Source organism: Tubulanus polymorphus, chromosome 7 (assembly GCF_964204645.1).
Source record: "Tubulanus polymorphus chromosome 7, tnTubPoly1.2, whole genome shotgun sequence".
NCBI classification, from domain to species: domain Eukaryota; kingdom Metazoa; phylum Nemertea; class Palaeonemertea; order Tubulaniformes; family Tubulanidae; genus Tubulanus; species Tubulanus polymorphus.
The window spans coordinates 3,108,200-3,121,639 of NC_134031.1; the positions used below are offsets into that span (position 1 = coordinate 3,108,200).

The 13,440-nt window shown below is 40.0% G+C and overlaps 1 protein-coding gene across 1 annotated transcript; it reads left to right on the top strand.

The window, feature by feature from the left end:
* Window positions 1–1,263: 1,263 nt before the first annotated feature.
* LOC141908924 (uncharacterized) lies at window positions 1,264–13,141 on the top strand. Its single transcript, XM_074799215.1, has 2 exons — window positions 1,264–1,389; window positions 12,463–13,141. The coding sequence occupies exon 2, from the start codon at window positions 12,463–12,465 to the stop codon at window positions 12,916–12,918; it is 456 nt and encodes a 151-aa protein (XP_074655316.1). The 5' UTR covers window positions 1,264–1,389; the 3' UTR covers window positions 12,919–13,141.
* Window positions 13,142–13,440: the final 299 nt, after the last annotated feature.

Below are 13,440 nucleotides of genomic sequence, written 5' to 3' on the forward strand. Positions count from 1 at the left end.
TGATTTGCTATGCAGTACCGGACAGAGTTCGGGTGACGAAATTGACCACAAATTATATCCGATCCTACATGACTGACAATCAGATGCTAAATAAAAACAAATTCCATTACACGGCTTGTGTTGTCTATTTTCAACCTCCGAAAAATGAACGATTAAACTACGGCTTGAATCGTACGCGCGTTGTGCTGTGTCTGGATAAGTGACTGGTTGCCTGTCCTGAAGACAGGCCGATAACCAGTCTACGATACCAAAATCATAAAGGGGAGTTCGTTCGAACGGACGAGCCCCTCGGGCTACGGGCTTTGTCTCATCTGTGAAAACGTGTGCCATCTAGGGCTCAGTTGCTCAAAGTAGCCAGTAGCCAGTAGACTGCATCTTAACCTTTGAACAAGCAATTCGCTTCATTTGGCCCCAATTGATATTATAACATTTCATATTCTGAATGTACATCCACTGTATAACTTATTATAATTTCTTCGTAAATGAAGATCTGATATATATTGAATAACCGGATTCGGTTCCACAGCTTGAAATTAGTTCATTTTCGATGTTAAACTCGGATTCAAATCTTAACTCGGAACTAGGATTGGATCCTAGGCCCTCTGGTATCTGACTTTTGAGACTCATAAATTTCAGAATATGCTAGATTTACAATCACTAACTATCAAACAAAACACATATCAATTGAAATATTATTGCAGTCAGTTATTACATAGCATGTCATTAGTTAAACTAATGATATGCTATGTAATAACTGACTGTGTTGCTAACGTTTGCATAAACAGTTTCAAACACCATCGATTTAATAGATCGGCGATGATGAAATACCATCAGGAATGAATGTTGATTTCAATCTTCACTGTTCTTTAAAAATTGGCTGCGTATGTTTTTGTGATAAAACAGTTTAGGGCATATTGTAATCGGCGGTTCGCAAAGATTACAAGGAAGCTTCGGTGGTTCGAAATGGACTTCCTGTTTTCACGGCGATTCACGAATAACCGAAAGTATCATTAGAATATCAGCGTCGATTATAGCCAGTTCAGTTATTACCAATTTAAGCATCTACCCGCAAGCAATCGACTTAATTCTATTACCGAATTCAACACTACAGAAAGTAATAATGATTCATATTTGAAACTCCTACGCGTGTAACTGCCAACTCTAAGAGTCCTATTGACTACAGTAATTTCTCATCTAACGACAACCCGTCCGCAATCAGCCAATTAGTCGAGCTACACACGAGATTGAGAGGCGCGAAGGCGTTCTGATTTTGCGCTGACTTGTCATTCGGCGAACTCTTCGTCTCAGTATTCAGTATCAGAATTCACCAGCTGCGGGATAGTTCACCGAGTCGTTGGTCCATAATCGAATTGCGCTCGAGTTACAAAGGTGAGACTTGTTCTTCTTTTTTAAACGTTGAATTATCTTCGGTTGATCTCCATTTCATTTAAGGGTCTGTCAACAATAATCTCTTTTCACGGATCAATCTTTTTTCTCATGGAAATCACGGCAAAAATCTTTTCTAGCTTTTAGTTTTAAGTTAGAATAGTTAGAATAGGTCAAATCAACCGGGCAAATCAACTATTATGGTTTAAGTTAACCCCTTATGGTTATAGTTAATATCATCCTCTTGGTAGTCCTGACAGGCTGGTCATTATTCCAACAAGAATGAAGGTCACTAAAAACGGAGCAAATTTTAAGGGGAACTTTCCAAATCAAAATTAACCAAAATTGTAAATATCGCAATTAAACCAATGGTTGAGAAATGACATAAGAATGAATTGTGAAATGTTTCCTTTTTAATACGCAAGAAATATTTCAAGAAAAATGAAAGGTAAGATCAAAATATGAGCGACTTCAAAAGTCTGTAATTTCAGAATTCTGCGGCTATTCTGTAGTATGGTGGCAGATTTGGGCAAACGCAAACGTAAACTTCCTGTTATTCAAATGAATATTCAATGAATCGAATAAAAGCGAACTTTCTCTAAAAATTTATTTTCGTCGGCTGAAACAATGCCTTTCTAGTTAGAATCTCAGAAATCCGTTGGGCGATTGCGCAGCCAGGAAAAAGACTAAATTTTGTATTAAAAGATAATCGGTTTTAGCGTGCTAATTCAAAGATTTTCCTTTCGATTGCGGCGTTCCTTAATATCATGAATTTTACGTCATGGCCTCTAATCATACGGCGGCTATATAATTTCATATATTGATATTTGATATTTAAGTGACGCACGTTCCATCAAAATGTGCACTCAATAATATTCAAATCAATTGAAACCTTTTGATAACCGCGGTGTCAGTTAACAAATCAAACGAAACCGTCTATTCAACTCAGCGGTGATGGCATTCCTTTGAGGTCGTGAATTTTGCAGCAGTGTAATTTTACAGCACTTTACACTTTCCACGTGCGCCAGACAAACTGTTTAATCGTTTGACTGTAAATCGGTAGATATTTAAGTGATTTATCAAGTAAATACTGCATACGACGATTTGCACTTCTATTAAAAGCGTCGTCTCCCGATTGAGGTTAACTCTCGGGCACATTACAACCGCTATTGGTTCGAATCCCATTAATTTTTCAAATTCTTTCGCTAATCTATAAGTGCGCGCAAATGACGAGATATCGACAAATCTGAATTGGCTCCTTACACCCAACCCCGATGCGATAAGATTCACTTAAGAATGAATTTCCTGGTCATTCTACGAAGTGACACATGTGCATATAGATTGTGTTGTTGATGGTTAGAGCGGCTGCTACTGAGGTAGACTTGGTTTTCAAAATGCCAATTAAGTTGTTCTCCAGTACCATTCGAAATGTCAAAAAACGCTCCTAAAAGTTAGTTATCTGTTCATATATATCATTCTATTAGAAACATCGAAATATTCTAATCTACACTGAAAATGTTTGGACAAATTTGAAACACTAATGAACATGTTTCGGGCACATGATTAAGCCCTATTTCGTTCATTTTAAGGGTGCAGATAGGCTCGACGAGATATATCTATAAATTACTTACTCCCAACAAAAAAGTAAACCATGTATCAATGGGACAGGACACTATCTCAAGCGTCTAAAATGTTTACCGGTTTAGTATGATAAATGAAGGCTTAAAAGAATTCGGTCAGCTGGTATAAAACTAAAATGCATCCTCTGTCGTATTTGTGTCTACTTCAATCATCGAAAGGTTATGAGGCGTGTTGTTGTTGCCAGGAAATTGCGTGAAAAATTTAATTAGAGTTGACCCGTAGTTCGGCATTTGCGGCATTCTTAGTTTTTGTTGTCGGGACAGGAAATTGAGAGTTAATTATCTTCGGCTCAAGACTCCTGTAAACCGAAGTTTGTCCTAGAAATCTCCTAATCTTACGAGACGTCGATTCTCCGCGCAATTCGGAAAAGCGCCGTAGAAAGAACACGAAACCTTTTATCGACGCTTTGTAAAAATTACGTATTACATCGTTGAATATCTTGTCGACGGCGAAAAACCCAACGACAATAATGAAATAATTGGGTAAGAAAATAAACGAACATGATATCAGGATTCGACGCCACTCTCGGTGAAAAGTGCCAATCGAAAACAGAGACCAGAAACCCGTTTAGCACCAATAGTGATGACGTAGTTCTCATTCATAACACACAACCATTAGAATTCATTATCATAAAGACATCGAAATGCAATCAATAGAAAATAGAGAAAAAATCATGGCATTTTAATCAATCAAAAGCTAGACACCAATAATACTCAATTTCTATTGTAGTTTGAAACGCCAATACTTATGACGTAGTGCACATCGATGCACACGTGCCCTTTAAATAACGCGTAGTAGTTACGTAGCAGTGTATAAAAACATTGTTGAAACAGTTTTTTCACGGAGTGAAAAAAGAATCGAGGTTCGTTTTAGTACATTACGTAGTAGGAAGTTGAGGACTTTAAGTCCGCGTTATGGAAATTCATAATTGCCAATAATGCTTCTTAGCTCCTGCAGCAACCGAGAGAAATGACACTTTATGGTTGAAACGTCATTAGACGACGATAAATCAACGAAAACCCGATAAGCCATACAACCATATTCAATAAGAGAAATGTCAGCTAGTTTCCTGATCTTCAGAGATTTATAACCGCTGACTCGGTGGGTGAAGAAAGTTTTTCTAAAGCAAAACCCGACGGCTCCGAAATGAAATCTCGCGAAATCAGCTACAGCGTAATCTGACAATTTAAAGTTAATTCTATGTCGTCATTTCCGCTTGATCGGCCCGACGATACGAATTGATGAGTTTTCGTATAGACCGTCGAAGAAATCGAATTCAAATCGCATGACATCCGTTAATGGCGTCAGTTGAGATTGTGCCCGCCGCTGCGCGCCGTAGAGTCGGCCGTAACCGGATTTTACGCTCGAAGAATGATAAAGCACCGAAAGGTCGCGGCTACTGGCACACGCTACTTTCTGTGCCAGCGTCATCGATATATTTTCACGCGACGGCAAATACGAAGAAAAAAAACATGAGAAATAATAATCTGATTTGATAAGAAACGTGCGTCCACTATCTGCGGGTCTCAAGACTCGTCAAATCATATTGTGATAAACGTGCTGAATTAGCTTCATAATGACGTCATAAGTGACTAATGTTCGCTGTAAATAGAAGTCCACTGTCGGATACAGTCGATTTTATCTGCTTATATCATTGTGTTAAGTACGTTGTGAAATCAACGCCATCAAGATTAGGGGGCATCTTCTTCAAGTGAAACAGTAAATTCCGCCCGACTCAGATCCGATCAACTCGGATGTTTTTTGAAATACTTTTTTGTGACATTCGATATGAAATATATACATAACATCCAACTCGGATATTATTCATTCCAATTACGATTAAAATTACAATTTACAGTTCCAATAGATCCGACTAGATCCGAAAGTCTATTGTATTTGAGTTTTATAAGCATTAACTGACTTACATGTCCGATCAATAAATTCCATACCGAGAGTTCAGCTCGGGGTAGAGCAAAATTCTCATCAAGTTTTTGACTTTTTCGCTCAAACCGTTTTGTGCAAATGGTGAATTCATTACGACCATCTATATTTCGTTGTCGTTGGGGTAGGCCTATGGTTGACCGCGCCCATTTGATTTGGATCGCATTAACCTGGGGTTAAGTTCCGAACGTGAAAAGTACTGGGTCCCGTTTCACGAACAAGTTTAAAAGCTAAAATGGTTAGGTCTGAATTGTTGTCGACATTGAAAACACGTAGCAAACAGAGGCATCTAAATTAGAAATTGAATACTTTTTGAAAAATAAAACTTGGCCGTGACTACTGTTTTTGTAAATCTCGATGGATTTGAGCTTGCCGCGGCGCGCGGAGGTAACATCCTCCGCGTCTGGTGAGGTGTCTATTTCTGTTAGTCGTAATTAACTTACGAATGAAAAATAGTTATCATAAAATGTCAAAACGTCTGAGTATAATTGAGTTTTCTCTTCGGGGACTACAATTAGGCGCCGTCGCTGTAAAGCACAGCACTCGTAATTCATCTTCGCACTCAAAAACTAAGGCAAGATGAGCAGAGCGCAATATACGAGTTTGTGCGGATAATGTAATTAGCCCAGGTCGCTCGTGTCCGATTTTATTATGTTTTTTTTTTTTAAGAGAAATGGTTTAATTACAGATGGAGAAAGGTTAGATAGAAGTTTGGTACACGCGGTGTGCTGGGGAATCTAGGTCCGCGTGGTCTGTGATGGAAACTGGGTCCACGTGGTCTGGTATGGAAACTGGGTCCGCGTTCTTGGTTGGTTAGAAACTGGGTCAAGCGGGGTGGTTAGTAGCTGGGTCTTCGCGGGTTGGAAGGGTGGATGGAAACTAGGTCCACGCGTGTGTGCGATAAAAGCTGGGTTTACACTGTGTTGCGACGGGGTCCATGTGGTGTGCGGTCAAAACTGGGTCCATGTAGCCGGGTGGTTGGAAACTAGGTCCACGTGGGTCGAGCATTCTGCGGGATAAGATAGACCAAATGGACCAAATGGACCAGCTGAACCAAATGATCTCTATAATAGTACTGATAGTAAGGCCTTCGTCGTCGTGTAAGAGTAGGAAATTTTGCCATTTCAATTACATGTAGCTGGAAAACGATTGAAAATAGTGCAACAAACAATTCCGATGACGGCGTCATAATACAGGAATGGTTGTTTTTTCTTCAGATGATCTTAACACGTAAGTGCCTTCTACGTGAGATTTCATCACGCCCATGACTGCTGAATTGATAACTGACGCTTATCTAGGCTTTCCACTGCGTTACCTTTCGTTGTGACACAAACCGCCGTAAATGCCTCGCGATAAGTCGATTATGAGAGGTGTTTACGATAAGGAAAAGGCATGAAATGTCCGCGCTCTCGTAAACAGACAGAACTCGCCGGGGATAGTGCGATATTTAGCGACCAGCAGCATTCATAGCGGGATACTTTTCGTTAATGAGTTATCTGAAGACGATGCGTCGTGGCCATTTCGTGGCCCTCGCACGTCCCGCTGTCTCGTCTCGAGAATAATGACGTAATTGGACCATACGTTAAATGTCGTCGGTTGGTTTTTGATCTAGAGATAGGGATTATTCACCTTATTCAAGTATAGGAAGATTGCGTTTGATTTGTTTTGATGTCCCTTACAAACCCACCTGACCTGCCGGTAGCAAACAGAAGGTTTGATTCCGAAATAAGAAAGCGCCCCATGTAATCGGTGAAATTTTTCGTTTAAACTATCATAAGAGGGGGAATGATGACATCCAACGTTGAACCTGGTACTGAATAGTCTAAAGCTGCACGAATTTAGAATACACTGAAGATTGAAAACCCCTTTTAGAAGATAATAAAATACGCTAGTTTTGTCACATGTATATGCATATAAAACAAACTAAACAATTCGGCCCGACTTATGAAAAAGATAGTTTGGCGTATAGCAACCCATCGATGCTTAGGCGGTTAGAAATAATTATGCAACGGGTGTATTTTTGTTCATTATACAAATAATCTACATTTTCTAAGCACGTGCTACCGATCAGCAACATCTGACTATTGACGGCTTTGACGCAATGGAAGGTATCAGATATCTGTGATCTGATTAACAGTTATCGACAAGTTATGCGGTCGTTTCACTGGACGTGAACTTTTTCATCTCAGGTCTAGCCGTTCGGTTACCCATGGACGAATATCGGTTTATACGTAAACTGGAGTTAATAAGTGCACGGGTGAACGAACGGTCGAGAATATATTTCTTATCTTAAAAGCATCGATATTTTAGAAGGCTCGCGATATCAACCATCGACTCGATTTGTCAAAGTTCCCATCAATTCTTGGCGAGATCGTTCAGTTTATCTAAGGGTCCACGTGTACTAGCGGTCGGGCAGTTTACTTTGTGAGTCAGATCGGGAGTATTTCTGGATTGGAAATAAAAAAATCACGACGTATGGAAATGTATTCCTAATCAAACGTGATTTCATTCGTGGAATCGATTCGAAAAAAAAATCTCGAAAACTTTATTTCGTCTTACAATCGATCGAGATGGAAAATTCGTCGTAGATCGTTAATTCCTTTCGAAATAAATTGAAAACGTCAGCTCAAATTCACCAATTAAACATTTTGACAGTCTGGCCATCATCAGCGACCTGACTCGATCTTTATAAATCGGGCAAACCGCCTGTAATCATTTCTGCGAAGGTGCACACCCTGTTTCTCAATTCTCGTGTAGGAAGAAATTGCGCGGCCACGTGAAAATCGTCTTTCACGAAACGTGAAATTCGGTCGTTTGAAGCCGGTTTAATCGTGGACTCCGAGAGTCCATGATTTAATGAATCGTGCGGGGACTGTACATATTTCCAGCGCGTGTGACGTATCTACACCTCGGGCGCGTTTAGAAATTACGATGAAATATGAACAACATGGTACATGCGTGATATACATGAGTTCTTCCAATCATCCTATCTTCAACTTCAGCATTTAGCCGATGGTGTTATGATGAAAGATATATGTAATGTAGTTTTATATGCGAGAACGAATACAGCACGAAGGATTGGCTGAATTATTAAAAAAACAATAATAATTGTCGGCGCCCCCGAGTACAATTCAGTCGCGATATTTTCTTACAGAAAGCCTATAAAAATATCAATGAAACGTCGGCGAACAAACACTTTCAATCATTATGTTACAACCTTCTGAGAAGAGAGCTCTAACATCTCTGTTGTCTAACATAGCTGTTAAGTAGTCTCTCCTCCTCACGAAGACTCTCACGTTTGAATTCGTAAAGCGTAGAAGAATTACTATCGTTGTTTCCTATAGAGATTCGGTTGCAGTTGAAAAAGCAGTTACGTAGTAACAAGGTTATATTATGTATGTAACAAGAAAACTAACTTGAAAGTTTATTGACTCCTTGAAAATAACACATGAATCGCTGAATGTTGTCTGCAATAAATGATATTATAATAGAAATTGTATAATATTAAGGATCAATGAGCTATATATTTTGGATTTGAATATATCGATAATTGAATTGAATTGCCCGGCAACCAGTCTAACCCGGCAATATTGATCATCAAAAATAGAATAAGATTCATGAAACATGTTTAATTAAAGAAATAATACAAATATTTCTGACGTAGTGCACATCGACTCGCACAGAACTCCGACGCAAGTATCATTTTATATAAACATTATTGTATCGGTTCTTATGGCGTCAGAAAATGTATTACGTCCTTTTTTCTATGTCTTTCTCATATAACATTTTTTTCTTACGTTTGCATGCTCGAAGACATGTGTATACCTTCCTTGTGCAGAGAACGTGCCAATTTCAGAAAGAAATAGCATCGAATTAGCCGGGCTAAAGCAAGACACGCGGGGTGTGTTAGTACAGATAAGGCTCGGCTTTATACTCGATTTGACACTGTTACGTTCGTTCGTCTTGCTACTACGTGCCTTTTCACAATATTGTCTTCGTCTCAACCGTCGTCAGATCGAGAAACTTTACGACTGAGATACTTGATCAAGAGGCATAAATCTTACCAGTCGTTTCGACAAGACACGGCGGAGGAAACAAAGAGATGCAATAGCTCCGATTTTCTTCGATTGTAATGTCTCTGATAATGTGAGGGATTCAGACATGAATCGCTAAAGCTAATTAAACTAAAAGGTATATTTGAAATAAACGGGGTGATTCCGAAGTGTATCAGTCGCACCATTATGAACATAAAAGCCGGGCTAATACGACAATCAAGTAATTAGTTTTGAAAATCAATTCGTGCTGTGAATCAGATTTTCGAAAATAGATACGAATCGCGTCCTTCGCTTTAATAGCGATCATCACTGTACGGATTGATTTGTAATATTCTAGGGATTGCGGGATTGTGTACGAACGCTGAGTGGTTTCATCGTGGTTTTATTAGAAAGGCCGTTTCATCGTAGATTGTAGATTTAATTTGAATTTTATCGCGCCCGAAGCGGCTAATTTCTCACTCTCAGTTTTATGAAATGATCACCATTCGACGTACGTTTGCCGTATCCTTTCTAAATTGAACTTAATGAACGTGGTAAAATTTATAACCTGGTGCGATATCGATGAACCCGCGAATCATACTATCCACCAATATTGGACGTATGTCATCCACACATAAATCTTTTGAATCTTCGGGGATGGCTCCAGAATACCCTAGTGGCACTTGTACTACAAGTCCATGAAATGTTTTGGGGGCCCTTTTTAATTTTGTCCAACAAAATTATTGGTGCATTTCATTGTGCCAGTGCGCCTAATATCGCCTTTTTGGATATCGAAGTGCCCTTTTGGGATGTGATAAGTTCTTCAAAATTAGCTCCTTGATCCGCCCACGGTCGTGATCGCAGAAACTGCATCCATTTTCATGTAATGAAAAAGAGACCCTCTGAAAAGTTCTCCGTTATTTAATAACTTTCCGCTTTTTTGCTATTATAAAAATCCTTGCAGCGGTTATCGACCACAGAATTGCAATATGCAATGTTTCACATTCTCAAACCTGAAGTATAGTCTTATCCGTCGACAGTGCGATCAATGACCAAGCCCTTTCTTTTCTTTCGGATTGCAAACATTATGGAAGCAATTAGCCGATTGCATTTTATGGCGTTGCTTATACGAACGTTACTATCGACGGCTTAAAAACAAAGCACGTATACAGAACTGAAAACCGCATTGATCTCGCCTCATCTGGCCGCCGCAATTCTGTAATTAAACGACGTTGCATCGAATGGGAAAAAGATTCGCAGTGACCGCTCACCGCTGCACGCATACCACGTCCATCCTCGTGTCCTAATGACGAATTGAACGCCGTGGGCAAGAAGCCATTATCACAGCGAGCGGTTTTGGTTATCATATCCACGAGTTTTCAGAACGCGTGGTCAAACGTGAGAAAGTGGGATAAAAGGCTTATGTGTTTCATACAATTATCATCCTACGCACGTTAGCTTCTTCGTTTCTTGGTAAGGATGTCATGGGTTCCTCGAAGGGACATGTTTAGCGGTCTCAATAACTCAGCGGGGTGAGGCATGATGCTGTTGCTTTCACTATCGGTGTTGAGTGACAAGCGGCGGGTTTTAGTCCTGCTGCTTACAGTGTGCGGGCAGCTCGTCAAAGGCCGTCGTCCCATCCTAGGGTTAAATCGACAATCTTATAGGGTCAGTCTTGTGAAACCAAGAAGTTGAACGGTTATCCGGATCTGATTCAGGCGGAGTCTACTGTAAAACAAACCAAAATGTTGAACTATGATAATCTTTCCAGCCTTGATGAATATTCACGGAACTTACGATGCTTCTGAATAGTGAAAACACTTTTGAACAGATGGATTTGGATTCATATTCGCAACTCGGAAACCAGTTATATCGACCCATATGGTTTCGCAGAATTCCTCTGCTATAGACTAACGATAATATAAATTCTAAATTAATGCCAGTCGTATGTGAATATTCACATTTATATCGTCTGTCGGAAGCTTCTAAAGATCAAATAACCGTTCAAGTTTGCCGATAAGGTCGGTTTCCTGGCCTACTGCATATTACAACGGAAGTTGATCTTAATGAAACGTAAACAATATGGCGTCAGGTATGTACCGATATCGAGGCCGTCGGACGATTATAATAGAAACGACGAAGTTTTCACTCAACGAAAGTCCGATAAACAGGTCGTTTGTGAAACGGGCTTCTGATGCCAGAATTTGTAAATTTTCATATCATTTTTGCTGGTTTGCCATGTATGGCAAATTTCCAAAACCGACGATAAAACAAACTGACGTCACACGTGCGCCATCCCCAAGCAAGTTATATATTAAGCCGTCAGAAAGACGAAGACGCGATTTTTTTATGAAAACTCATTTTTTGCCAGTTAATACCGAGTTGTTCTGTATTGTTTATCCACTGGGAGTAAAAAGCCCATCAGTTACGGATTTGACCTAAGAGTTAATTGCCACTTAGTTTCTACGAACAACGAGTCTGTCTTAAAAAATGACCAAAACTATATTGCATTATAGTTTACTCGCAATCTACTAGACCGAGTTATATTTGCCGTGATAACGCGTCCCACACGTCTTTTTATGTCGTTAATGCGGTAGCGGGAATTATCAACCGACTGTAACAACAATTTTCGATAATTGCTAATAGAAATGTCTACTACTCGACTGGGGCTCGAGCAGAACCGCAGATCCTTTGGTGCTTACCTACACCGGATACTAGTATCCGTGGGAACACTACTATACCATATAAACTACACAGGCCTTTATGAACTCGCCAGGCGTAGAAATAATTTCCTAACAACCCTCGCGGAATCTGAAAATTCAATCGAGCCGTTCGTAAATGGAATCAATTCCGTTCGTCAGATACGTGAAATAAATGAGTTATTTTCTCGTTCATTTCCCGAGTACCAGCCCTGGAAAACTCAGAATCATGTTCATACATCGATAATGGACCTGTTCCTCATTTATATCAAAGTCTAAGTTGTTAGCTTTGAGAACAACAACGACTAGTCATAAAACACGTGGGGTCAGCAAGGACCACATCAGGTCCGAAAACCAGGTGAAGAAATACTGTTAACCACGGCAAACCTATATTCAAATCACCGAGGACGAAAATACATGTCTCCGAATGTGCGAATCCTTCATTGTAAATAGTCATATATTTGCAATTAGCTATAATTCTGTATTACATGCATTTAGTTTTCGATTTATCATAGAACCTTTTAAGCAGGATAAAGCCTAGATAATTTTTGGCAAGTTTTCTTTTTTCGCGGGTTTTCATCAAGTGCGTCCTCTAATGTAATGTTATGCCGATCGAGCGTCTATACAGAAGATGAAATCATTAATCATCTATATTTCCCAGTAGGCCTACCTGTAGGTGAACGCACCATGTAGGCTCGGGATGAGATTTCAAAAGACCCACTGATTAAAATGACTTTCAAAAGGTATATCTTTATTTGTAGATGAATATATTCGTGATTATCGCCGCGTGTGCTTACGGTTTCGCGCTGAGCGCCGTGTCAGCCGCGGAAAACGACATCGCCAGCCGACACAGGCGCGAAATCGGAGACGCGTGGCCGGGTGACTCGCCGTGCGCCAGTGACAGAAATTCCAAGATAATGTGCAACAAATGCGACGCGCTGCCGATCGAAATCGACGTCGACGACTGTTGTGGCAGCGAAATATCGTTCAACGTTTGCGAGTACTGTCTCCAGGATTTGGACGATTGTCTATTGCTGATGAAGGAATTTTACTCAACGGGCGGTGACCCGCGCAAGAAGCGATACGGTCGGCTATTCTTGTCCGGCAAGCGCGCAGCGGACGTCAACGCCGCGTCGGACATGCGCAAACGATACGGTCGTCTGTTCATCAGCTCGAAACGACCGAATAAAAGATACGGTCGCATTTTCATGGGTTGAATTACCCCAGACCGAACATTTAAGTTTGATATTACGCATTTATGGACTAAATCACCCGTTAAATCTATGTATACCTAAGCCACTCCCATCTCGGCCGGAAACTCCACAGAAACAGTCACCGCTATCGAGAAACGATGGGTTCGTTTAAGATCGGTTGCTAATTGAAAATTCTCGAAATTGTTGTTCAATTTTGAAATGTGCCTTGTTAATTAAATTATGTTCTAATGGTCTAATACAATTAAACTTTACTTCATTGTGATCGGATTGAGGTTTGATCATGTTATAACCCAGAGGCAAACATTCCCATTACAAAAAAACAACCCAATGAACATTCCCATTACAAAAATACAACCCAATGATTCCCACACATTTTCTTCTCATTCACTTCTACGTTTAACGCGAGTTAAAATAATAGGTCAAAGGGTTTGTTTTAACCGTCAAACTTTATCCACTGGTCAAGTAGACTTGTTCTGCTGGTCTACTGGTTATATTAGCATGATTTTTACGTACGAGATCCGGGGT

What these genes read in the sequence shown, in the direction of transcription:
- LOC141908924 (XM_074799215.1), top strand. Translation starts at nt 12,463, where the DNA reads ATGAATATATTCGTGATTATCGCCGCGTGTGCTTACGGTTTCGCGCTG.